Raw genomic sequence first — 26,193 nt, forward strand, 5'->3', positions numbered from 1 at the left:
CATTTGAGAATTGATGTGTCTCAGTAGGTGCTGCTGTTTTGGTTAGCAACGGGGTTCAAATGGGCTCAGCTGTTAGCCCTTACATGTCTGTGTGTGAACAGCAGCTTGTACTAACTGTGGTAATTAAATTTTGTCCTGATAGGAAAGGGGGGCTTTTTTCCTCAAGTGGATGATGAGGTAAAACTCAATTTCCTTTGAATTGTCTGTACTGGGCAAAAAAAATGTGTGCCCTTAAAAAATTAACACTTATGTAACCAATTGGCAACTCCCCACAAATTTGATTAGGGAAATGTCACTGTGATGTTGTGAATTAGAAATCAAACCCTGCTAAATCTACAATGAGGAAAATCATTAAAAAAATAAACACTCAGGTTAAGCAGCGCTAATTTGACTTTTCTGTGACACCATGCCGGGTGGAAAATGTGTTTTGTTGCGGCATTGGTTCATCACTGATTAGCAAGGCACTTGCACACAGTGAGGGAGCTCATTAGTCATTAGGGCTCAGTGACCTTATCAATATTCATTCGCTGGTGAAGCTTGGCCTTTGGGAGTTTCCATGGTCTCATGCTTGACAAGTAGTAATGGTGGATTACAAACACGACCAAACTGTCATGAATGTTAGCATTAAATAAGATAATCCTTCATTCAATATGAACAGTCAATGGGACACTAATGAGAACTTCACAGCTTTTACTGCAAGGTAAGATGTATTTAACCAATAATCGTGATTTATTTATTCGATCTTGGACTCCCACACAAAATCTGCGTTCGTTTTACCGTGTAAGCAGTAAGTCTTGAATGAACTTGAATGGGTTACTAATTGGACTTTTGCTGAAAAACATGTCATAGTCAAATAAATGAAAAATCCAATTTGATCTAAGTGGTACATGGAGTGCTCTTGATATAATATAATGGCACTTAATCTACACCATGCAGTATGTTGTCCAAAGCGCCTCATATTCACTTGTGAACACTGATGCACTAATTCAGTTGCGTCAAACCTAGAGAAAGGTTTTGCTTTTTAGTTTAAAATAACGTACTTTAACCTCCAGCAACCAGGGGCGGAGCCATGGGTGGACCTGGGTGTGCAGAGGCCCACCCAGATAGACAGACTGCCCACCCAGTGAGATTCATGAAAAAAAATATACTTTTAAATTTTTTGTGCAACTTACGATTAAATTATTTTTAAATTTGTGTTTCGTTGTGATTTTTTTAATTTTATTGAATATTTATAATGACATAATCGTGGTTGTCTAAGGAAGATCTGAACTTCATTATTATTCAGTTTGTCATTTTATTTGAATATACGATCTGTCGGTACAGGAGGATTGTGCTCAGTAAGAGAAATATTCAGGCCCACCCATTAGCCACGTTCTGGCTCCGCCCCTGCCAGCCACCTTTGCCGTGAGTAGCTGAGGTGAATGAAGTTCCATTGAACTGGCACGGCATCAGCGACATGTTTACTGCTGCTCACTAAATGCTTGATATTAGTTTTCTGTCGACAACTACTTCACAAAACCATATCTTGGACCAAAATGTGCAAAAATGCCTTTTCCACGCACATGGACACTGTACAGTGTGCTTCTGCATGCTGTCATGTCTTAACTTTGGATGTTATCACTGCTACAACATTCCAAATCACAATGTACCATCATTGGTGAGTAATTTTTTTGAACAGGTTGGGAGCTAGTTGTGTGGTTCTTAAGGCTACCTGTTGCCCACAATGTTGATGAGCCCTGATGAGATGAATAAACCTAACGTGCATATTTTTGGAATGTGGGAGGAAGCTGGAGTGCTTGGAGAAACCCAAGGAAGGATGGGAAAAACATGCAAACTTCGCACAGGAAGACCGTAGACTGGACTAAAGCACTTGTACACCGACCGAGTTGCCTGTACATTTTCGATTGTATAATATAAAACATGGAAACTACTTTTCTGTGCCTGGCTTGATCATTTGTGCAAATTACTGGTCAGAATTTTAGAAACTACAATACAGTATTAAGTTTCTCACCATGGTAACTACAGGTGCAATTTGCAAACCACATCCAGCAAAATGGCCAAACATGGTCAAAGCTAGACAGCTATGATAAAGTTTTTTAAAGGAAGACATTTGGTTTTTTTTTTAATTTTATTTTGTTTATTATCTATTTGTCAAGGTTTACTTTTGTTAATTGTATATATCAAATCATCTTGTCGTCTGGTTTTACTTTATATGTTGTATTGTTCAACACTTAAGAGATTACAGGTGTTTATGAGTGTACCTGGCAATAAACCAGCATAAAGAATCACACATACATAGTGTGGCAAACAAGCAATTTGAGCTGTCGCAACAAACACGTCAAAGCCGCCATCTGCCGCCCAAAAATGAACCTACCTTGTTTTCGTCCTCGCGTAGTAAAACATAGCCTTAATATATGGTGTACACAACACGTCATCGTTTTTATAATACGTTAGACGCGAAGTTATTCAATAACACAAAAGCCAATTAGTCCGCGGTTTTCGATTCAAGAGCTGTTTCATGCACTCGCACTACATTTCCCATGAGTCTCTTCCGCGACTGCGCAACAATATGACGTATATGCTGCGCGACGCTGTCGGCGAATGGAAACTGCGGAATGGACATTGTTCAACGTTAAAAATTATGTTTTACACGCTAGTGCGTTGTCTGATTGTGTTGTCAATCCATTTAAAATGTTAATTTTGCCTTTTTGGATGTGACTTTGTGAGTTTTATGTCGGCGGCTCTCTTGTCGATAACAACCTTGTGTTGTCGGGAGGGCGCTCAATCAATGTATTGACAAAATGACTCTACCGGCTTTGCACAACACAGGCGTGCTTTACAGAAGGATTTTGTCACAATTTCCGCAGGATATCAGTTTAGCTTTCGCCTATGGATCTGGTGTTTTTAAACAGCAAGGAACCAGCCAAGGTCAAATGGAGGTAACAAGTGACAACTGTACACAGCTTGCAAAGTATACATTGCATGGTAGGCCAAATAGGTAGGCCTATGAACTTTGTTCACTTATTTACTTAGAATAATGCATGAATGAATTTCAGTCAGGAACAAAAAATATGGACTGTAAAGATGAATTGGACAGGTGTTGAAAAGAAAAGAAGGTTGGATTGAGGTGTGACGGAAGGAGGGAATGGATAGAATGGATGGAGGAAGGCAGAAAAGTAAGTTTAAGTGAAGGAAGGATGTAAGGATGAATAATAAATACAGGCCTGAGGGAAAGAGAGGAGGAGGCCAGAAAGGAAAAGATCTCAGGGTAAAAAGTCTGAGGGGAAGGAAGGCAAGGAACTAAGGAAGAGTGTATTTTATTATAGAAATGAAGAAAGTAAAGATTCAAAAAATAAAAAGCAAAGCAAAAGTAAAGAAGATCAGGAAGGGAAAGATGGCAGTAAAAACTGTCAATGTAATAAAAATGAGAACCTTTTCACGTTTAAACCTACTTTTGGCCCACTCTTTACATGGAAAAATATCAGATTATAGTAGTGGTATACATAAAAGGGAACATTGTAAGAGGTTAATTTTATACCTGCATATCCAGCAAACAGTGTATATACTAACTAATACTTGCTTGTGCACTTTGCTTCAATAAAAATGTGATAATCTGCCTGTTTTTACACTCAGAAAAACATGCTGGACTTTGTGTTTGCGGTGGATGATCCAGTCACTTGGCACACCATGAATTTGCTGCAGAACCGTAAACATTACTCCATCCTTAAATTACTTGGGCCTGCCATGATCAGCTCAATACAGAGTGACCATGGGGCTGCTATGTACTACAACACACTGGTTCCTGTGGACGGGAAGGTAAAAATAACCACAAACTCACTTGAAGTCATTTTGAGTAAATAACATACAAATGTGTTTTATTTCCCTCCTAGATGATCAAATATGGTGTGATAAGTACTGAATGTCTGATTGATGACCTCATGCACTGGAAAACCATATATGCTGCAGGGCGGCTTCAGAAACCGGTCAGTCACTTAATTATCACTTAATCTTATTTAATCTTTATGTACTGTACACGTTAAATTAGTATATTGCCCTTTTCCGTGGACAGTGACTTTAATTTGGAAGAAGTATTAGGGCCTTACTGAACAGGGAAGAAGCAGAGTCATATAAAAACATAGTCATACATTTTACGCTAATAAAGTAGTTATATAAGTAATAACAAAACTCCCATCATTTTTACATGATTAAAGTCATTCGTAAATTTGCACATTTAAATTCTTAATATTGGACTTAAATGCATGACATTTTACAGGATTTTTACAATTTTGCGCAGAAGTCAATTTTACAAGATAGAAGGTTTAATGTTTTGAGAATGAAGTTGATCTATTACAACATTAGACAGAAGATTGAAAAAAAACTCCTACTTTTATGAGAGAAGCATAGTATTACAAGAAAAAATTTATACATTTTACACGAGTCTAAAGTAGTGCTCTTACATTTATTTATGAAGTTTTAAATGAAAACATTTACATTCATTTTACACAATTAAAGTTGTACCATTACAAGCCCCATGTCACAGTGTTATCAGAAAAAGTCAATACCACAAGAATAAAGTCATTCCAATTTGACAATTTAGGCAAATAAAGTTGTAATTTTCTAGGAAGAAGGCCCTAAAATTATAAATCACAATATTAAAATAACAAGATTTTATGCAAATCTAATTTTCCGAGACCTTACTATGAACATTGAACAAATTTGATTTTTTTTTTCTTTTTTGTTTGAATAACCTTAATCTTAAAACACGGCAATGTCGTCCCCCCACCCTCCCTCAATATTACAATTTTTTTTTCTCTGAATATTAAGATTTAACTCTCATAACAATGACACTCTTTACTTGTTATGTGTAAACTGTTTTCTCGTTACCCTTGTAAGATTGTAAATTTTGGGGGGCAGTTTTAAGCCCAGAAGAAACTGTATCTTGTGATTTCACATCTTTTTCATCATCATTTAACTTTTTATTTTATTTTTAGTGTCACCTTAATGTCATATGTATTTTTTATATGGAATTTTCCCCCCAATTAATGCACATGCGTGCATGCATGCGTATGCGCTCCTCTGTAGGTGAAGTTGCTGGTGCAGAGTGACAATGGGAAGCTGCGTGCCGCTCTGGTGGCCAACCTCAAGAGTGCTGTAACCGCCTCATTCCTTATGCTACCTGAGAGTTTCAGCGAGGAGGAGCTTTTCCTGCAGATAGCTGGCTTGTCTTATGCCGGTACATTTCCATTAATTCTCTCTGTAGCGTACAGAGTACTAGAGCACTACTGGTAAAACACTATATGTACTGTATTGACGGTGGCGAGCCGGATCTCGCTTCTTACCCGAAAACGCCATTTTTGTTGCGAAAGCTCATGTGGTATGACATCGCATTTTAAATTGGCCGTTAAATCTGTGCAAAATTGGCCACTCTTGAAAAGTAGTTGCAGAACCCCACCCCCTCCGCATCAGTTCAGTCACATTCGGCAGTTCAGCGTGCGGCGAGCCTTCACAAAATAGATGAAACGCCTGCAGATGTCGCCTTCTGTGACCGTTTAATGCCTCAGAGTTGCCATCCATCAAGGAAAACATTTGCTGTGGTCCTCTCAAGGTGATTTCAGGATGGTGATCGGTGAGGATAAATCCAAAGTGGCCAACATTGTGAAAGACAATATTGAGCACTTCCGGATTCTCTATAGCAACATCTTACGGGACTGCCCGCAAGCGGTCTACAAGCCCCAACAAGGAAAATTGGAGGTATGCTCAGATACATGCTATTTACATTTGCTTCTGTTTGGTAATTGCATATGTGAGCATTAATTAATCATGTGGCTCATATTGTACTCAGCTGACACTTTCTTGTGTTGCAGTAAGTTCTGCTTCTTTTTCTATAGTTATCATCAGACTTTTCCTTTTGTTGCCAAAATGAATATTACAAGACTCATACATAAATCGCGTTGTAATATTACGTCAAAAACTACTTTTAGGAAAATCAAACCGCAGTATTACTAGCCTGAAGCAATAACATTAAGAGAAATAAAAAATTATTTTGGGTGAAAAAAGTTAGAATGTAATAGAGAAAATTGTTGTGTTATGAGAATGAAAGAAGAAATTTGTAATTTTACACAGAGAACGAATATCAAGAAAGTTAAAATAAATTCTGAGGTATTTGGTCATTTAAAAGCTTTTATGAGACTCAAATTGTACGATTACAAACCTAAAACTAATATATCAAGAAATAATCTATCATAATTTATTTTGAATAAAGTCCTGATGTTATGAGAAAACCTTTTTTTTTTTTACATGGGCCCAAGTTGTCATATCAAAGATCTGTAATTTTGCAAGAATTGAGGCTGTTAAAGTTTTAAGATACACTGATTAATTTTATGCAAATTTGTACTATTACAACAGTAAGCATTTATGCTATGCAAAATAAACACAAAATAGGGCATAATCCTCCAGATGTTTTTTTTTTTTTTTTTTTGCAATTTTACAAGATTAAAATAGAACTATTGAGTAAAGACATATCTTCCTTAAAATTAGGACTGTCAAGGACCTTGTCAAGTTATTATAATTTGTATTATGGCTTCATTTTATTGTATGGCTCATATATTACTGAGCCAGAACTTTTCTGTGTTGCAATAAGTTCTCCTGTTTTATGGTTATCATCACAAAACTAAAGTGGACAACATCTTCAAGATTAAACTATTTGTGGATCACATGAAGCCACTGAATTTCATACAGGTCGACAAAAGCCCAGAGGGCCAGTTCGTCCAGCTGATGGCGTTGCCTCGCACCCTGCAGCAGAGGATCACCAAGCTGGTGGACCCTCCCGGGAAGAACAGGGATGTGGAGGAGATCCTGCTGCAGATGGCTCAGGACCCCGACTGTGGAGCAGTTGTGCAGCAAGGTAACAAACGTCACTTTAAGGGAGCATACAGTATTTTGAAAAAAAAAACAAAAAAAAAACGTTGTAATACGTTATAAATAAATAGTTGGGTCTCTAGCATGCCTGCCCATCTATTGCGACACTGGGTGAGAGGTGCCCCTCAAAATGAGCGAAGTTCATTCTGAATTACTGATTTCTGTCCTGTGCAAATACAGAGTATGGTTACCGTGACAACCGAGGCAGAGCTAGGGTGTTGCGATGCATCGAGTGGCTATTCAGTGTTGGCAATGTAGTGTCTTTTCTGCTAGCAAGTCATGTAACAAGTAAAAACAAAAAAAAAAGTGAGTAGCACCAAACGGGGCCTTTTTAAGAAAAAAAACAACATTTTTGCATTTATTTGAGACTTAAGAAGACTCTGAGACACAGGAGATGTTCACGCCTTTGTGTCCGGACTGCAAATTAATGGCGCTGCGTGGCGTGCAATACTGGCTAATTCAACAATGTACTGTTGATATATATGTTCTTCAGGTATCACCTCTATTGTGAAATCGTCCAGTTTAACACAAAGTATTAAAGGCATCGCAACAGCTGGTAAGATTGTCGTTCTTGTGTTTTCCTCGACATATGCATATTTTCCTTTATTTATTTTTATCTTTTTAGATAATCATGCTTAATGTAGAATACAATTCTGTTTGGTCTGTCGCTTCCTCACAGGCATGTGGAAGACCGTGTCCTACAGCTCTAAGAAACTACTAAAGATGTGGAAGGGCTGGAGGAGGAAACCGTCTGTTTCGCAGTCCTCCTAATCCACGTTTATCCGTGGAATCTGTCAATTATCTTTTTGATTTAAAACATGATGAACTGGGCTTTGAGCATTCACACACACTCTTCTCTTATTAACTCTACAAATAGATAATGTATTGACTCTCTAGGTCAGGGGTATCCAAACTTTTTGCAAAGGGGGCCAGATTTGGTGAGGTGAAAATGTGTGGGGCTGACCATTTAGCCTGACATTCTTTTTTACACAGATCACCAATAAATCCAAGCACATTTTAGCAAACCAGTCTGCCTTTCATTTTTGACTTTTTTTTAAATTTTAATTTCAAGATTCTTAAACATGTCTTTTGGTCCATTAGAAACATGACATATCACTGGCAATTAAATGTTCACTGAACTTTTAGATTTAAAAACAGGGAAATAAGTAACAGTATTCCTCCTTGAAAATTACATTTCAAACATGAATAACAACGACAATTAAATGTTCTATGTACTTTTTAATTCAATAACAGGGAAGGGTTAATTTGAAACATGGCATGTGGAAAATAAATGTTCATTGAACTTTAGATTTAAAAACGGAAATAAGTAACAGTCTCCTTGCAAATGACGCAGACATAGTTGTTGCGTATTTCAGTGAAAAAAATAGTCCAATTTCCACCTCTCTTTGTCGGCCCTCGCTGTCAACTTTACGTTTTTTTATTCAATTTTGCCATTTTAAAACTACTGTATCCGAAAAGGGTCACACAGGGTTTTGGAGATGGACAGAGTGCTGCTGCCCTCTTGTGTGTAAATGTGAAATTGCATTTTGAGTTTCTTCTATATTCTTGTCAACGGGGCTACGAGCCAGACATTATTAATTTTATGGCTGCTGGCCGGATAAAATTTGACCGCGTGCTGCATTTGCCCCCGGGCCGGATTTTGGAAATGCTTGCTCTCTGTGATAAACACATTTATAAGGATATAAACTTGCCCAAAATAGCCCTTCTCAAATAATGGGGTGAGCCACCTTGGGGCGCGTGTGACCCCGTATAACATGCTTTTTTTCCCCTCCTGTACTGTAGTGTAATTGCACATACACTGCATTAGGTGGTAGTGATGCTCTTCATTTAAATATTTTTTACTTTATTTTCAGGCAAATTGCACTTCAAATCTTTTCTGTGACAGACTAAAAACTGTCAACAAAGTTATTCTTCATAGTAAGTTGATCTGTTTCTTTTTCTTTTTTCCTTAATGTTAATTAGGGTGCAATGTTTCTGTAAAAGGTGTTAATTTATGGAGCAATTATGAAATACAACTTAAAAGTTGTGAATCGTTGGTTGTATTTAAAAAGGGGTTTAAGAATATAGTTCTACAAAAATAAATAATTCATGTATAGACATAAGAAATGACACAATCTATTATACTGTCTTTAGGTTAATGAAAATGGTCTATACACGTGTATAATGGCGGCATGTCTGTTTGTATTTTTACTTTGTTTTGTTTCTATTTATAGCGTGTCACTGAATAATGAGTTTACGTCGCGCTCAGCCTAGTTATTTGAAAAGCGTTTTTAGTTTCGTTTTTATTGGGTTTATATATGTATATATATATATATATATATATATATATATATATATATATATATATATATATATATATATGAATGTATGTATGTACACGTACCCATTGTACACATTATCAATATAATTATAAATAATTGAGAAACACTGCCTTAAACCAATGTCAATATTGACACATTTATGTCTAAAAACATGTAAAACCTCAGAGGAGCCCCCGATTGCATCATATTTTTACAATCTTGGTTTACTTTCTCACAATAATTACTATTAATACTCTTACATTCGTTCGTTTACATTCTTCTGTTAATGGTCACCTCTCAAATAAAACCTACTGCACTTTCAAACTTGCGAGCAAAAGCTGCCCCAAAATGCCATAATTTTGCAGAAACGTTGCATTTGACTGTAAATGTCTGGGGGGGGAAGGCTTAACATGAGATGCTCCATTCTATACTGCTGAGAAGTCGTAACCATGCAGTATCCGGCTGTCTCGTTTAAAATTCGGAACGCGCGGTTTGAGTTTACAGTAGCAGCGGTGACGCCATCAGAGGATGTGACGTCTCTCGTTAGCATAATTTATGATGATATCATGCCCTCTCGGCTGCTCCAATCAGCGTGCGTTAGTTCCACCACCTGCTAGCAACTGAATTCCATCATTCCAGGCATTCCAGCCTCCTCCTTCCTCCTCCCCCTCTTCCTCGTTTACAACCAAGTTGGTCCCGACAGCTCAGCTACTAGTATTGTCCTCCCTCCCACGAAGCCGTTTAGTTGAGGATTAAGCTTCGTATCTCTGTGGAATATATACTTTCTCCCCTCACTGTTTGTTTCCCTATGCTTGGACGTTGTACTACTGGAAGATACCAAAGTGGCGCATAAAGGAGGTACGTGTTTCTCAACGTAAACTTGGCATGTTGTTCCGTGGCGGCTTTAGATTAAAACATTTTAAAATGTTGGACACATTTAATCACATTTTGATAGGGAACAATGATGGAGGCTACGGTGAGAAATTAATAGCTAATTGTGAGTGAAATTTAATTATTCGATAGGAAGTGGTAGTGGCCAAATGTAGCCAAATCGTGTACGTAACAAGCGTCGTCTTTTATGTCATCAAAACACAATTAAGATCAGTTCTTTGCTAATAAACGTCAGGAAACGCTGGGATAGAAACGCAAGTGGGCTGCGTAGAAACACGGACGCACTTGTTGTGTTGTCGCTTTCATTTTCAGCTTACTAGCGTGACTAAAGTTAAAAGTAAACTCGTACTTCTGATTTCTTTCTAATGAGGAAGAAGACATTTGAGGAATGTTGTCAGAATGGTGTCTTTTTTTTGGCATGTTTTTTAAAAAAAATCAATTTCTTATTTTTAATGTTTTCATCCACAAATACCTTGCATAACTTTGCAGGACAGACGGCTCCACGTCGAAGGACAAAATGCACGAACAAGTTACTAGAACAACAACAACAACAACAAAAAAATCAAAACAACTGAAACAGCTCGGAACCTATTAAATTCGACATGATTTTAATAAACGGTCAGCGAGATCCAATAGAAGCGCTGTATTATTGCAAAGATTATGTTAAATTTGGATTGACACCGTCTGAGTAGAAGACACATTTTAGCTGCAGTTTATCATACTCTCAAAGATGTTCCTAAAATTTTGGTTACCTTGTCTGGCTAAGAGGGCTAAAATAAAAACAGTTCTCAGGATGACGATTCATTCCAAACTATTCATCTAACATCCATTGTCTATACTGTCCTGCTTATATGATAAGGGTCCCACGTGAACAGGAGTTTATTTATCCCAACTGACTTGGGCGAGAGGCAGGGAACACTGTCACCAGCTAATAGCATAGCACAAATGCTTGAGAGTAGACAAATAAGAATTTACACACATTTTCACACGTTTGAGCAATTTAGAGTCTTCAGTGAACTTAACATGCGTGTTTTTTCGGAATGTGGGAAGATGCTGGAGTTCCCAGAGAAAACCCATGAGCATGGGGAGAACATGCAGATGAAGGCCTTAGCCGAGATCCAAACCATGGACCTCAAAACTGTGAGGCAGATATACCAACCAACCACTAGTGCTCCGTGCTGCCCACAATAAACATTTTGCACATATGTTAATGACAGTGTCAATCAAAATTAAGCAAGGTTACATTTAACTGTTTTGTTGTTTGTTTTAGAACAGGCTGTAGGTTCCCCACCCCAAAACCAAACCCTAAAGATAATGACTAAACCAGCATTGTAGCATGCACTCAAACACAGTAAAACCCCCCTCAAACATGATTGGAATTGTATGTGTAGTCGTGGCCGGCAGGGACTCTGAATCACCCATATTTTGTGTGTTTGTGTACTTAAATCCAATTCTCTGTCCCACAGGCTACCCAGCATGGAGACGCCACTGGATGTTCTGTCAAGAGCAGCGTCATTTGTTCATGCAAACGAAGAAGAACGTAAGTTCTTTCCTTGTTTCTATGGCGACTTTCTTGATTGTATACTAATTTTTAATAATTCAGCTTGCGAACACCCCATTACAAAACTCAGGAAACAGGTGAGCCATGATTGGTCATTACCTGAGACCTGAGCAACTATGTCAGTTGACAGCAAGTTGCCAACTGGCCACCCTCTGAGATTAAAAACGGGTGGATTTGGCATTTTAAATCATATTCCACAAATGCAATATTAATCAGAATGCCGTGTTTAGACTAGTGGGGTCACATAGAACATATTATTGTGATGAAAACCTTTGACTTGACTTTGCCTTTAATGATTCTACCTGTCACTATACGTTGCAGGTATAAATAAACAAAGATACATCATTTATAGTAAACAAATTATTTTTGAACCAATTAATGAAAAGTGGATGATTGTCCTTGGCACACCTGATCACTCATGGCACACTAACCTGCCTCGTGTGGCAATCTCGTTGGGAATTACTGCTCTATAAACATAAATTCATGATGATGAACACAATAGACATTCATTACACTGTACAAAGAAGAGAAAGCACATTGCCAAAAAATGGTTTGCCTGTTTATTTACTTGCGCCAAAAATGTACTTAGGAGTCACAGTATCAGAAAAAGTGCTTTATGTAATTAGGCTTGTGTTGTTCATCAACCAAGGTGCAATGTTGTGCTCCGCTGTAAGCCTCCGCGCCACTTTGTGACATAACGCAATAGCTGTCTTTGTGCATTTGCTCCTGGCATGAAAATTTGTGGTAACCGCACTCAACTGTCATCAATGCTGCCGTTCAACCAGATGCTTCGGGTTAGGTCCGGCGCGTTTTTTTCCACATCCGTCTTTCCCTACTGTCTTTCCCTTGCCATTCGTGGGAGATTTTTGGTGTTACTCAATGTAAAATTCCTTCCGAGATTAGGAAGAAATGGCCAAAATCCTTCTCAGCAGGGCTCTCTGCCGCTGGCTGGACCCGTGTGCTAACAAAAGTCAACCATCAGAATTCAGAGAACAGTGCTTATTTAGAACTGAGCAGTTTTTATTAGCTATGTCATGGGGAAATTACAGTTTTAAAGCAGCAAAATGGACATACAGTAATTTATGAATAAAAAGTGATTGTTCAACAGGAACAAGAATAGTCAGTAGCTTTTTATGTAGAAATTCATATAAGTAGGCAAGAACAAAATGAAATAAACACCAGCAATTGTACAGTAACTATCATTAGCAGATTGATGACAGTGGAATCCTGTACTGTACATAATCAATAATAAATTGATTGTGCAAAAGCAGCGAGAAAAGGCAGTGGGGTTGTATGTGACAAGGTCCAAGGATATGTAGATCAGCAATATAATGTTTACAGTATGTTACAGTATGTTATTAAAGCGGAAGTCAACGCAAACATATCTTTTTCAAGAATATGTTTTATGCAAGCCCACTAGTCGAAACAGGGCATTCTGATAAATATTGCGTTTATGGAATAAGTATTATTCCACTCGTTTTTAGCCATCTATGGGGGTGGCCATTTTGTCTACTGTCGACTGAAAATGACATCACAACTGCTCACAACGACCAATCACGGCTCAGATTCAGAGAACAGGTCAGCTGTGATTGGTCGTTGTAAGCAGTTGTGATGTCATTTTCAGTCGACAGAAGACAAAATGATGGCTAAGTGCATTTTGCTACTTAACTTATATTCCACAAACGCAAAATTAATCAGAATGCTGTGTTTCAACTAGTGGGCCTGCTGGGAACATATTCTTGAAAAAAATATGCTTGAGTTGACTTCTGCTTTAAGGTCATTGACACAAACAACTCATTTGCATTGTAACTCATTCCACCTGTCACGACTTGACCAGTTCAATAAAGAACCACTTTGTGAGTGGGGCGAGTGGGTTCATGTGAGGATGACAGGCGATGAGAAGAAGTTCAAGGAAGAAACATGAGGAAAAACAGACTGCCATCCTTTGAGAACATGGAAACGGCGAAGAAAAAGGCAGTTGGCATTAGTTCAGATTTTTATATTGGCAAATAAAAATGTCATCAATGCAGCTACTCCATTAATTTATAATCTTTTACTTCATTTGAGCTTCATTTGCAAACACAAAAAACATTGACAGTATAGTTAGTACAGTATATTTAGTCCAGTTCAGTCTCAAAACAGTTTGGTTGAAAACAGTAACACAATTTGTATCAAAAGGGGACTGACCCACAACTTTCTGGGTCGTTTTGTACAAAACAACTCAATGTTTTGGGGTTGTTTTGTAGAAAACAACACAAAATGTTTGCTCAAATTGACCCAAGTTGTGGAACAATCGCTTTTCAACCCAAATTGGGTTATTTTTTATCCAACTTTGTTTAGATTGTGTAATAAATATATAGACCAAAACTTTATTTATCCCCATGAACACATTCTGTCATCACTCACATATATAAATCAACATTGCATACTCATTCAAAATGACATGGATTAAAACTTAAAAACAACAATTAAGTATTAACAGAATATTTGCCAGTCAGTGGGTTGTGACAAAATCTTGGCAATGAATTACAACGCATTTCTGTTTGTGTTTATAAAGTACAATACAATAGAGTGTCATTTAGCTTATTAAAGACAAACATTGACAAATTTTGGGGGGAGGGGTGGCTGGAACCGGTTAATGGCATTTCCATTCATTTTAGTGGGGAAAGAGCAGCTAAAATGCAAGCGTTTTGAGTTACCACTATGCTCACAGAATAAATTAATTTCGTATTTCAAGGCGCCACTGTATTTTTCCCTTTTTAAGAAAAGAGCTAATTGAAAGGTCTTTTGGGGTTTTGAAATTTTCAGTGAGTAATCCATGAATCTTCAAGACAAAATTCAAGCAGAGGGTACACAATTTGGGCCTTGTTGTGTCCAAGCAACTTGGAATGTCTCGAGTAAAAATGCTCACTTGTGTATTGGCAGCCTGGGAATGTTCAGACGCAGCTTGTCTCGCGTGTCAGCAGCTGGTATCCCATCATGCATTGTTCCGCATCAACTGAAAACCAGCTCCTTGCTCCTCCCCCCGCCCCCTGCTGTGTTTTTGTTTTATCACGTTCAGTTGTGCGGCCCCTTTTGTCTCATGACAATGCGTGCACAATAGTGTAGGAGGAAATAGGCGAGCGACTCAACCATCCTGCTCGGCGACTCAGCCAAGCGGCCGGCCAGCTGAGTGCGTCAACCAGATCAACATTCCTCGACCTATTTGCTCTCACCTTTGTGATGAGTGTTAGTAACTCTGCTTTGGGTGTGCGCCATAGGGAGAGGCCCAAACCTGTCAGGGCCGATGCTGCACGTTTCGACATTCACGCCTTGCAATCAGGAGCATCGCCACAATTTTTTATTTCCACACCACTGCAGCTGCTGTATGTGTAAAATGTTGCTTCAGGCTTGGAATTACACTGTATGTCCAAGTGTCCAATTTAGCTTTAAGACCTACTTCTGATTTTTCTTCTACTTTTTTTTGACTGCCAGTTTCAACACGCTGAGTTTCCATTGATGGAACACATGAAACAACCATGCAGTCAAAATGCAGCCTTCGTGGCACATTGCTTTTTCCAGTTACCCCCAAACTGGAATACTCTACAGCAGAACCACAGAGGTCAAACACAGTCCAAATTTTCCCATAGGAAATTATGCAAATACAGTTTTACTATTCCTGGGTAAAGCTGTCACCTTCATAAAAAAAAAAATTATTAACTCCAGAGGGGAAGTTTGAAGGTACATAATTGTTTACTACAAGAGTAAAAAGGAGTTACCCATTATATTGGAAACCTTAAAAACAACAACTCTTAACTATGTGTGCTTTTACTTAACAGTGTTGCAACCCACCATCGGGTAATTGGACCAGCGCCAAAGTTGAGCGTGAAGTATAAATTACTTGTCAGACAGGGCATGAGTGTCAGGTGTTAAACTTCACACAGGCACCATGCCGCCTCTGTTAAGGTTCGGATATTACCTCTGAAGGCAGAAAACTAAACTGGTGGAACAACTTGGTCGCCCCCGTCATTCTCTTCTCATAAAGAGTTAGCACAGCTGAATTTCCGTTCTTCTTTTATGGATATAGAGTTAATTGTCACTTGAGCTATATTATACTGAGTAGCCACGACAGGAGTTGTGCACCACCATTGGTAGTTCTGAGGCCATCATCAATGGACAAAAGAGGTCCACTTTTGTACCGCTTTATTTCCCAAAAAGCCATAGACAAGGCAAAACGCAGGGAACAGAGTGAATCTTTTTAGATACAGTAAAATTCAGTGACTAACACGCATAATATCCCCCCCCTAAAATCACCCTTAAAGTATTGTTTTCTCTGTACTACTGTGCAGAGATGGGCACCCTATTTTGCCAGTCCGTCCTCTGTCGGCGACCTGGGCAACCTTCCGTCATTGTCCCTCCGTCCTCATTCAGAAAATGAATCGTCCTATGACCCCGTCTATCCTCATTGTAAAGCGCTTCCGTCTTTACATTCTATCAGCCGCCGCCCCCCCAAAAAAGCATCCGTGCATGCCGTAGGAGAGATACTAACGGCAGAGGTTTCATGATTCATAAACACTATTTCAAACTCATTAGCTGGCTAATTTCCTATTCACATCCACTTACCGGCTGGGAGTATTGAATTGCTTACAACAGTTTAACCAAGATAGCATTTAGCTGCCAACACAACCACCGTCAGTCACTAGACCGGAGCCTGCCAGGGGCCATTACGAGAATATTTAAGATTGCTTTATAACACAATACTATTATGTTTTATTGCAAACCTTTTGCGTTATAACACAATAAGTTTTCAGTTTTTATTGCATTATTTCACAATAAAATAATTATTGCAAAAATAACGCATTATTTTAGGAGGAAATAAAAGACTTCCACTTCCGGGTTGGTGCTGGCAGAGATTTTTACGCTCTCGAGATGTCCCGGACAAGGACATACTTTGCATGCAAAGGGATCAGGTATATACTAAATGTAAACAGTTAGTCAACAAAACAAAATTGGTATCCACTTTTTTTCGTATGCCCAATACACACCTTATCCCGGATTACACACACAAGACAGGGTGGGCGTGTTTCTGTCAGTCGTCAGTGAGTGAAATGGCGTCCTGTGGTGTAATCCATGATATTACATGTGTTGAACCACTAGAGAGTAGATAATGCCTGTGCAATGTTACTTCAGGGAACGAACATGAAAAGTGTTGTGCAGCCACTTAATGAAGGCGGCTCTGTGGTATCGCAGAAGAGAACAGTGGTCTTGCTTTTTAAAAGAACCCAACACACCACATCAGTTGGTACTTGACCCAGTTAGGGACGATTACAGCGACGGACGAAAACCCACTTCTATCCTTGCTTGGTCCGTCCTTTTCAAAAACTTCTCGTCCTCTGTCCACAAAATACGCGTTCCATCCCTGGGACGGAATGTCCATCTCTGATAATACGTGTGTACTTACAACCCCTTGGTACTTCATATAGGTTCTGATAAACATCTAAACAATGTAAAAAATGTCTTGTGTAGCTCCCTGTATAATATCCACCCTTGTTTTGGGATCTTTTCTTTAAAAAAATAGTTTAGATAGATTTAATAGATTTTACAGTACTCGCTTGGATGAAGTCTCATGTGGGGACAGCAATTGACTTTTTAGGTTGAATTTAGAGACGTGAAATTCCACTGAAGTTCAAGATGAATTGATGATATATGTTGATACATACTGTCACAGTTAGAGTTAGAGTAAAATTATTTCATTTATCCATTGAGCCGTAAAAATACTTATTTTCTTCTTTAACAAGAATTATTACAACATGGTTAGAAAAAGTTACACTTTTCTCGACTCGATTTGTTAACAGTTGACACCACACAATTCACTCCAGTCTTTTCTGTTTATTGAGAAAGAGAAATAAAACACGGTGTCTCATTTCGTCCTTTATTTACATGGGTTGTTCAAACATTAGCAGATTTGGCAAGCTCTCACTTATTTGCAGGCAGATTTGCAGGAACGGTCTGTTAGCCTAACCTGTCTTAGTCATGTGCTAAGACAATGACTGGCCGACATCTTTGTCCCAGTATGTAGTAAAATTTTTAAACATTTTAAAAGGCTGCAAGTCGAAACTAGTCTGAGCTTTCCGGAGAGCGATGCAAATTGAAATTTGAGATGCAGCGCGATGGCACTTTGTCTACATTTCACCGGCGGCCAACAGGATGGGAGGTTATTTGACAGGAGATGTGTGTGTGTGTGTGGGTGTGTGTGCGCATGTGTGGAGGGGGATAAGTAAGGGTTGGGCTGGGTGTGTTTTGGTGCTTCTTGCTGCCCTCCGGCCACTTGATTCAACCCGTGTAACATGACTCAGTCAGGTTCTAAACAGGCCGACAATAGCGGGAGCACATGAAGATGAACAGCAAATATCTGTTGCTCGTCTTTCCCCTTGTGCCTTGTGAAGGCATTTTTAACGACAGGCTTCTTCTTAACTAATGCTTGATTTAAGGCAGCTTGTGACAAAATAACCAACCAGTGCAGGATATTTAGCAACCATTTTCAGACATTTCTCCTTGAAAAAGTTATTTAAAATATGTGTCATTTGAAGTGGTCTGTATCTATATTTTTGAAATACTGACAATGCATCTAACTGGTTGCTGCAATTGCTTTAACATGCTGCATGTACCCGACCTGATTTTGATCATTCAAATAAACGATCAAAAATGCGCACTATTTAATACTCGGGCGCTGCCGTGATGTCAATGTTGTTTTAAGCTATCACCTCTTCGGCTGTCAAGCTGCTGTAGATAAATCTTACTGCAATCAGCACTGCTTTTATCAGGAGAATAAAGCATTATTCATTGATAACTAGGTCACTGGTCGTTTACAAAGCCACAGTCATTGCACTTAAACATTAACTTGGCGTTACATCTTTGACCTTTTTCTTTAGTTCCATTCAGCAGCATATTTCTGGGCCCCGATTGTCTTTAATTTATCAGGCAATTCCTTTGGAACGCTGCCAGACAATACTTGGTTTAGGAGCAGATAAATGGTGAGGAAAAAATAACTACCGGTGAATGACTGAAGACTGTACCGGTAACAGTGATACCTGGTTGAGGAACTTGGGGATAAACAAGGAGAAAAGAGAGAGAGGGGGAAACTGCAATATGCAGAGAATATTGTTTGTCGTATATTTTTAAAACAGTGCACAGCCAGATTGCTAGCGGAATTAACTTGCTGAGTGAAGGTCCATTATGTGCTCATTAAATGTTCACATTAGCCAAAAATGTCCACCATGCCATTATGTCAGCAAGCTCACGTAATTTGCTGTTTGCATGCACATTGTCTGCTTGCAGTTAATTTATACATAAGAAAAGGGTGGAAGTTTGACCAACATCTAACAACATAATAGCTACTAAATACAGAACAATGAATATGATGATGTTCAGTGGAACATTTCAACCTTTTTGGTGAAATGACAAAGTCTTAAAGGCACCTGATCCTGATATTGACTAAACCACACCTGTTCAAAAAAGAAAAGGGACTGAAAATAGACTTTTGAAGAATTGTTTTTGAAGAAATAATTGGGTCTCTGCTCTGGAGTGCCTGCCCACTGAAATGTGAAGTCAAAGAACTTTCTTTTTTAGCTGCCTATTTCTAAATATGTGTCTATGAGTTAGCTGCTCTGAATTTTGCATTAAATTGGATATTCAGTTGGATATGGATGGGTGAACAACTCTTGCTTTGAGGGAGTCTCCCTCCAATAACATCACAACATTTTTTTTTCTGTGCTTGTCACTTTTTGGAAAAATAATCATTAAAGTGATCAGAAACATTGGTAAATATAGCACCAAAGTTATTCCCTCATTCATTGCATGCCCGTGCTTTGCTCCCCCATAACCAAAGTGATTTGAACCAGAGTCAAAAGTGAATGTTAAGCGTAATGTAAGTCTTTATCCTTTGTATATTTCGACAGAAGAATGTTAGAGACACGTGAGAACTGCTTTAAAAAAGGAATGATAGGTCTCCTTTCATTTAAATTAGTAAGTAATTAATGATTAAACCGCAAAAGAAAGGCAGTGGGTAATTGTCGTTGCTACACCCAAAGAAAAAAAAAAAAGCTTAGAGAAGCTCCTGATACTGGAAACCTGATGGCAGTATGTGCAGTAAAATATTGAATTTAATTTATTATAGCAGAAAAAAACCCAAACACGTGTTTTCAAATTGCCGTTTGCTCCTTAGTCAGCTGGGTTGTCTTCACAGGTCAGAGGGCACGGAAGAGTTTGAATTGTGTCAGTCACATTTAGTCTCTTATTGTCTTTTATTCACTCCCTTCCTCAGAGACCCTTTCCTTGTGTCATTGCTTCTCTTTCATGGTTGAGTGGGCGGCTGAGGAGCCACAAAGGTGGCATGTCAGAGGGTCACTGTCACGAGGTTAAATACAATTGAACCGTACGTTTTGGCTGCTCTGATTCATTTATGCTTAGGTCGGCTATTTTTGCATTACAAAACAGTTCTCGGCCGCTCGCATTTTGCCCCCTTGTATTAGCTAGAAAGTTTATAAATGGACAGTTTTGAAGGTTGTGGAAGTATCACAACAGAAATTTGGAGGCGTCCTAGCAAGGCCTTCATCCCTTCTCTGTAAATGCCAAGTCGGGCTGTCTCATACTAGCTCGGCAGTATAGGAACTTTGTCTCAGGACTGTGCTGACCACACATACTTGACATTCCTCTCTTTTTGATTGCCCTCTCCATAGTCACTCAGAATGAAATGAAGCAGTTTTTCCATGTTTCTCACAGAGCAAAACTTGAACCATTTGTACTTTGAGGATAAGCACCATTTAAATTAATACCTCTCCTCAAATAAATTACTGCCTGTTCCCAATAGAAAAAAATAATCACAATGACCTCACGCATATTCACAGTTCGGCATTCATGCGTATTTTGGTGATTTATTTATTTATTTTTAAATAATGTAGCTAATGCTATTGTTAAGCATTATGTGCCGTTGGTTTGTTTCTGTTGAATATTATTATTAAGTATTGAATACATGTTTTTATGTAACAGATTCCTGATTGTGTCCAAGCTAGAAGCATTATTATGATCCTCTCAGTTTTAAGTTCTTTTCCCCAATCTTGTGGCATCTACAGTATACGCCATTACAAATACCTTTATTTGCGGCAGGGATCGTCTCTCCCTGTGCCTCTCAAATAGCGTTGGTTTACAGTAACCTTAATTTTCTTCTTCAAACAGCAGTTTGTCGCTTTCAGTCTGCAGCATTACTACTAATTCGCTGTTGAAGACTTTCAGAAGAATAGGTGGGAAATGACATTATAGCTTCTGATGTCATTGTTTTGGTGTAGCAACCTGATATTTCCTCTCTGCTCACCTTGATGGATCCTGTCAACGGTGAATCGACTTTCTGTGTTGGTGTTCCGTTGCAGCCGTGTCCCCTTGCATCCGTATTGATGTCGGTCCAACGTCTTGCTCATTAGTTTACGCTGAAAAACCAAAGGCTAATTTTAAATGTTGCATTCAACGCGCTATTTTAATTATTATACCTTGTTGTGTCATGAAACATTTTACAGCTGCAAGCTTCCTTCAAAGCTGTCGCCTTGATAGCAAATGCTGACAACACAACTTGCAGAGTGTCAAGTTTAAGTCATGATGTCACTATGTAAACAAAGTGTGTCTCACTTTCGATACACAAAGCTGGAAAATTTACAAATGCACTGTATGGCAACCGATAATAGTTAAACTTGAATCTCCTACAATTAAACTTTTAAACATTTTTTTCTTCTAATACAATGCCTTATTTGTTTATCCGTCCATCCATTTTTTTTTTATAGCCCTTGTCCTCAAATGTGCTAACCACTAGTTCACCGTGCTGCTCTTGTGCCATTTTCACACAAACTAAACTTAAAAATGTCTGAAGCTGTGCTATTAGTGTTTGATTCAACCTGCCGCAGCACGTTATGAGGATGACTCACCAGTGAGTCTTTGCTGGGCTGACGTCCAAACGCACCCACTCCTTGGAGAGAGATAGAGAGAGATGCCTGGACCTGAGTCACAACATGTAGGCCCGTCATCACCTTGTCCTGACAGAGAAGGAGGTAGAAAATGAAATGGGCTAATGGCATGATGAGCGTGCAGGCCCACGCCAAAGTGGCGCAATTTAGGGAAATAGTCCTGAACATTTTTTTGTGAGCGTTATTTCCAAACCTATCCTACATTATTCACTGTTTTTTATAATTTTTTTTTTTAATCAGGCCAAAGCAAAAATAATGCATGCCAAGGAACTGCCAATTGAGTTCAAGAGTTTCCGACACCCCAAATTAGTAAATGCAATACATGTTAAACACTTCTAGTTAACAGTTTTGGACTGTTCCTGCTTGCAGTACTTTTGTTTATTAGAAAGTGGTGTTTACCTTCTCTTGTATGGCAATTCAAAATGTTAAAAAAAAAACATGAACCATTGCCTTTGCAGTTACACTTTAATTTACATGTTTTCCTATAGGAGGAATTGATTTGAAATGAGAACAACTTGGGAGTCAACCAGCATCACGGAACATAGTAGTTTACAGCTGAAAGGCACTGAAAGAAGCTCTCTGTTCTAACTGAGGCAATGAGAGTGTGTGAAAGTGGACATAGTGGGGCTCCAAGAAGCTAATGCTAATGTTGAGCTCTCTTGATTGGGGAAGGCAATGGGAGGGGGAGCAGAGAGAGGCTTGTGGCATGTTTATGTGTGTACAAGAACAAAGAGGAAGTGTAAAATGCTGTGTTTATGGGGTAGGTTAGGCTATAGGTGAAATTGTGTTTGGTGTCAGTTTGCAGTACAGAGGGGAGCAATATATGAAAGTTTTGTGGAAGATTTTCAATATTAATTGAATACTTGAAGGTTTTAAGGCACTTCCTGCACATCCAACTGTTTTTTTTAACAAGTGTGTTCTCTTGTATTGATTTTCTTAATTTTAAACTAATATTTATTAGAAATCATGCTTTATGCTTCCTTGGTCCTCAAAATGAGCACGTTTTATTATGAACCCTAGAGGGCAGCAGATACACATTTAAACTAAAGCCTATGTTTTTGCTTTGCTTCCATCCAGTTAACTTCTACTACTACTCCTTAGGCATTGCTTTACTGTATATTTAACACCTAATCGTCACTAATATATGTTCATAACTTGTTAAATGGGTATTTAAATAATATACATACATGCATATGGTTGGTTATGGGTTATCAACTATCTTTCATCAGTCTTTTTCTGATCAAACTTTCTCATTTCTAAATCAATACAAATCCCTTTGTATTCCAGTGGCGACCATAAGCACATACTTGTTTTAATTGTTTTATTTGCCATATGCGTCCCCTCTTTACCTCATATTATTTGATGTGATTAGTGTTCTAATAATCTGTATTTTTTTCACTCCTCTTCCTAAATTTACTACTGGATTGCTGCGGTTTGAGCCCATCCCCAGCCCCCCTCTACACACACCCCTTCCCCCTCCTCTCTCTTGGGATATGTTTGGAGAAGCTGATCTGGTGCATAAAACGTCCCTGAGATGTGAGGCCCTCTGAGGATTTAGCAAGCATGCCCAGTGCCTCTGAATGGTGGGACAGGAAACCCATAGACACTGTACCGTCTCATTAACAATTGGACTAGTGGTAGCACGTCAGCCTCACAGTTATGAGTTTAGGCGTTTGGCTTTGGTCTTTCCGTATGCCGTTTGCATTTTCTCCCATGCTTCTGACCTCTTGCGCAAAAGCAGCTGCTATAGGCTCCAGCTCACCTGTAGCCCTTAGGATAAGTCAAGTAGTATAGAAAATGGATATTCAAATTACAGGTGATCTCGTGGTTAACACGTCAGTCTCACAGTTCTGGCCTTCCTCTGTGGAGTTTGCATATAAAATACAAAAAAAAAGAAGAGCGTTCACAAGTCGTTTTAGTGTTCAGCGTTGTCGCCACATGTTGTCCACTATCCAGTGTGAGAACGCAGCCTTGTCGTGCACTTCCGCACTGACATGACGTCACAGACCGAGGCTCCATCCAATTGTGTGTGCTGGAGCTGAAAAAAAAAGTGTGTGCGGGAGCTGGGCAGCATTGGAGTCATACTCGACATAGCCTGCGTGTCAGTGCAGTCTACTTACAGCTGGCTGTGAGCAGAACTAGCGCTACTTAGCTGTTATTATTTCACGCGTTTGCTAAGACTTCCTCCAAACTAATTTTAAAGCATTCTTTCTTCTACCACGGTGATTTTTGTTTGTTTTAAACGGAGACTAAAGTTGGGAGGCTGGGCCTTTTAATTTAGCTGTCTGTCGCCATAAAAAAGAGAAGGACCAGCAACTTGACTTATTTTTGTTGTTGTCGGTAAGGGGGAGAAAAAAGGGGCGATAAATGCTACTGACGAAAATGGACCTCTTGAATTTCCAGTACCTGGACAAGATGAACAACAACATTGGCATACTCTGCTACGAAGGTAAACTTGGAAGGCTTTTTAAATGAGGCGGGCGGGGGATTTTATCGATGGTTTTCTGCTCGTATTTAACTTTCAATTCCTTTTTTTCTGTTCTTTTATACTCACGCGGTTATCGATGTTGGTCACTGTAGTCGATGGTCACTTTTCGTAGTATTAGCAAAGCATATATGATTTTGTTTAATAACAGCGTTTACGCGTTCCCATCGAACTGTCCTAACGTTGTGAAATAAGCGTACCTTTTCATCGAGCATAGCGCCCTCCACCGCCGTCGGCTACGCAGCTAACGTTAGCTTCCCGTGTCATTTGGGCTAATTGGGAAAGTGTTTTGGATCACGTCGATACCATGCGTGTTGTTCACAGCTGTCATTTTGCATTCATTGTTAACACACTCGCGCTCCACAATGGTCAATGGTCAAGTCAAACCGCTAATTTGAACATAGTTGCAAAAACAAACAATTAATGAGATTTACCTTCAACTGCAGGAACGTTTTCTTGTCTTATCGTTGTAGTCAAACATTAGAATAGGAATTGTAGAAAACAATATTTTCCTCACTCTTTGAGATAAGGCATACACGGATTATCAAGAAAACACCTCATGGCACAAAAGTGATGTAAAGATGAATTACACGTGTTCCTTCTGCCATCTAGTGGAAGAGCAGTATATTGTTTTGCCAGTCACTGTATGTCGCTGGCATAGATTGGAAAAATATTAGGGATGTCACAATATTGGCAATATCGCAATATTAAAATTGCCACAATATATCGTCGTCGTCATAACACGATATTAATAGCAGCAAATCTGTTTAAAAGCGCAAGTTGTTTTCCATTTGTGCAGTTCCACTACCTTCTGGTGGTTAGTTTATTGGTGCAGTTTATTTTGATGTCACTTATGTTTAAGACCCACGCTAATCGCCAATAGGAACGCATGACTGGCCAAGCCTGTTTCTTTATGAATGCTGTTATTATGGACAAAACAGGATATTGAGGTTTTTTTTCCCCCTTTTACAATATTGTGAGGTTTTATACAATATTGTGAGCTTTTTATATATCGCCAACCTTCCCACAGTATCATGACAATTATCGTATCGTGAGGTTCATATCGTGATATTATCGTATCGTGACATTTGTATATCGTGACATCCCTAAAAAAATATATGAATTATATGTAGTAGATACCTTTTTTTTTTTTTTTTTTTTAATCAATTAAGTGAAACTAGATAATCTCCCACTACCTTGATTGATATTTGATTAACAGTAACACTCAGACAATCGACAATCGAAGTATTTTGTTGAAGATATCGTGTATTTCACTGTATAAAACGGTTGTGTTACACTAACCTGTAGGTGCTTAAATGTGACTTTGAGTAGCTGGATGTTGATGGCATTTTATCCTTTAAAGCACAGGTGTCAAACTACAGTTCTTGAGGGCCACTATCCTATATGTTTTAGATGTCTCCCTCCTGCAACACACCTGATTCAAATGATCATCTCAAAAGCAAGCCCTGCAGGAGCCTGATAACAATTCTGATTATGTGATTCAAGTGTATTGCAGCCTTACAATGCAAATAGCTTACCTTGGGGGCGATCCAAAATGGACTACTAATTTGAGACATTTGTCTCCTACTGACGCATTACAAACCAGCTCAGTTCTGTGCTTGACTTCCTAAAATAAACTTGTAGTAGCACCTTTACTATTGAAGCCATGTAGCTGAAAACCATTTAGCAGGTTAGTACAAAAGCTAATGTGGCAGAAGATGGTTGTTGCTGCTTAACCAGAAAATGTCATGGTCACTCTGACTCTCTTCACAAGTTAACATGAGGTCATGAAGCAAGAGATGTCTTTTGGGTGGTTTTAGACCTTTATTCATTACTTCTTCATCACTTACCTGGTGACAGTCTACCCATTTCTATATCAGGCAGCTTTTCAGGTTGTGTTTTGGTTTCCATTGAACAGGAAATGGAAGTCGCTGTGACATCGGAAAATGTCTGGCTGGTTAGGACTATATGAGCATTATAATTGAAGAAATATCAATTGTCATTTTAGCATACACAAACACAACCAGC

The 26,193-nt window shown here is 38.8% G+C and overlaps 3 protein-coding genes across 12 annotated transcripts in view; 2 read left to right on the forward strand and 1 right to left on the reverse strand.

The window, feature by feature from the left end:
* Positions 1–7,943, forward strand: tamm41 (TAM41 mitochondrial translocator assembly and maintenance homolog). Of its 3 annotated transcripts, none has more exons than XM_086041992.1 (8): positions 1–700; positions 3,634–3,816; positions 3,891–3,983; positions 5,083–5,233; positions 5,606–5,751; positions 6,739–6,904; positions 7,412–7,474; positions 7,598–7,943. In XM_086041992.1, exons 2-8 carry the CDS (start codon positions 3,640–3,642, stop codon positions 7,687–7,689), a joined length of 888 nt encoding a protein of 295 aa, XP_085898118.1. In that variant the 5' UTR covers positions 1–700; positions 3,634–3,639; the 3' UTR covers positions 7,690–7,943. The 3 variants fall into 3 exon arrangements, with proteins under 3 accessions (XP_085898118.1, XP_085898117.1, XP_085898119.1); XM_086041991.1 differs by lacking the exon at positions 1–700 and adding an exon at positions 2,536–2,939; XM_086041993.1 differs by lacking the exon at positions 1–700 and adding an exon at positions 2,974–2,998.
* Positions 7,944–9,835: 1,892 nt separating this feature from the next.
* Positions 9,836–26,193, forward strand: part of vgll4b (vestigial-like family member 4b) — a 36,453-nt gene continuing 20,095 nt past the window's right edge. Inside the window, exons 1-2 of one of the 2 annotated variants that reach the window (XM_086039929.1) lie at positions 9,836–10,097; positions 11,597–11,670. In XM_086039929.1, the coding sequence (XP_085896055.1) occupies positions 11,607–11,670 (64 nt within the window). In that variant the 5' untranslated portion in view covers positions 9,836–10,097; positions 11,597–11,606. Of the gene's footprint in view, positions 10,098–11,596; positions 11,671–23,646; positions 24,130–26,193 lie in introns of those variants that run through there. The other variant, XM_086039928.1, reaches the window with a different exon arrangement.
* Positions 12,697–24,738, reverse strand: LOC147141941 (uncharacterized). Of its 7 annotated transcripts, none has more exons than XR_015088062.1 (4): positions 24,600–24,738; positions 21,642–21,749; positions 21,041–21,152; positions 12,697–13,634 (listed from the first exon to the last, which is right to left on the reverse strand). XR_015088062.1 is itself a non-coding variant. In XM_086039930.1 (4 exons), the coding sequence occupies exons 1-4, from the start codon at positions 24,378–24,380 to the stop codon at positions 13,567–13,569; spliced, it is 303 nt and encodes a 100-aa protein (XP_085896056.1). In that variant the 5' UTR covers positions 24,381–24,450; the 3' UTR covers positions 12,697–13,566. The 7 variants fall into 7 exon arrangements, 2 of the variants coding, with proteins under 2 accessions (XP_085896056.1, XP_085896057.1); XR_015088059.1 differs by lacking the exon at positions 24,600–24,738 and adding an exon at positions 24,235–24,361; XR_015088061.1 differs by lacking the exon at positions 24,600–24,738 and adding an exon at positions 23,495–23,654.

The sequence above is a fragment of the Filicampus tigris genome, chromosome 9, assembly GCF_054856515.1.
Source record: "Filicampus tigris isolate MCC_2025a chromosome 9, RoL_Ftig_1.0, whole genome shotgun sequence".
Lineage (NCBI taxonomy): Eukaryota > Metazoa > Chordata > Actinopteri > Syngnathiformes > Syngnathidae > Filicampus > Filicampus tigris.

Bases quoted from the DNA above. Each gene is read 5' to 3' on its own strand.
- LOC147141941 (XM_086039930.1), bottom strand. The intron at 21,153-21,641 runs GTGAGTCATCCT...TTGGTTTTTCAG, and splicing joins AGCCCAGCAAAGACTCACTG to CGTAAACTAATGAGCAAGAC. The intron at 13,635-21,040 runs GTGAGCAGAGAG...ATGTTCTCAAAG, and splicing joins CGTTGACAGGATCCATCAAG to GATGGCAGTCTGTTTTTCCT.
- tamm41 (XM_086041991.1), top strand. From the start codon at position 2,802: ATGACTCTACCGGCTTTGCACAACACAGGCGTGCTTTACAGAAGGATT. The intron at 3,817-3,890 runs GTAAAAATAACC...TTTCCCTCCTAG, and splicing joins TGGTTCCTGTGGACGGGAAG to ATGATCAAATATGGTGTGAT. The intron at 6,905-7,411 runs GTAACAAACGTC...TATGTTCTTCAG, and splicing joins TGGAGCAGTTGTGCAGCAAG to GTATCACCTCTATTGTGAAA.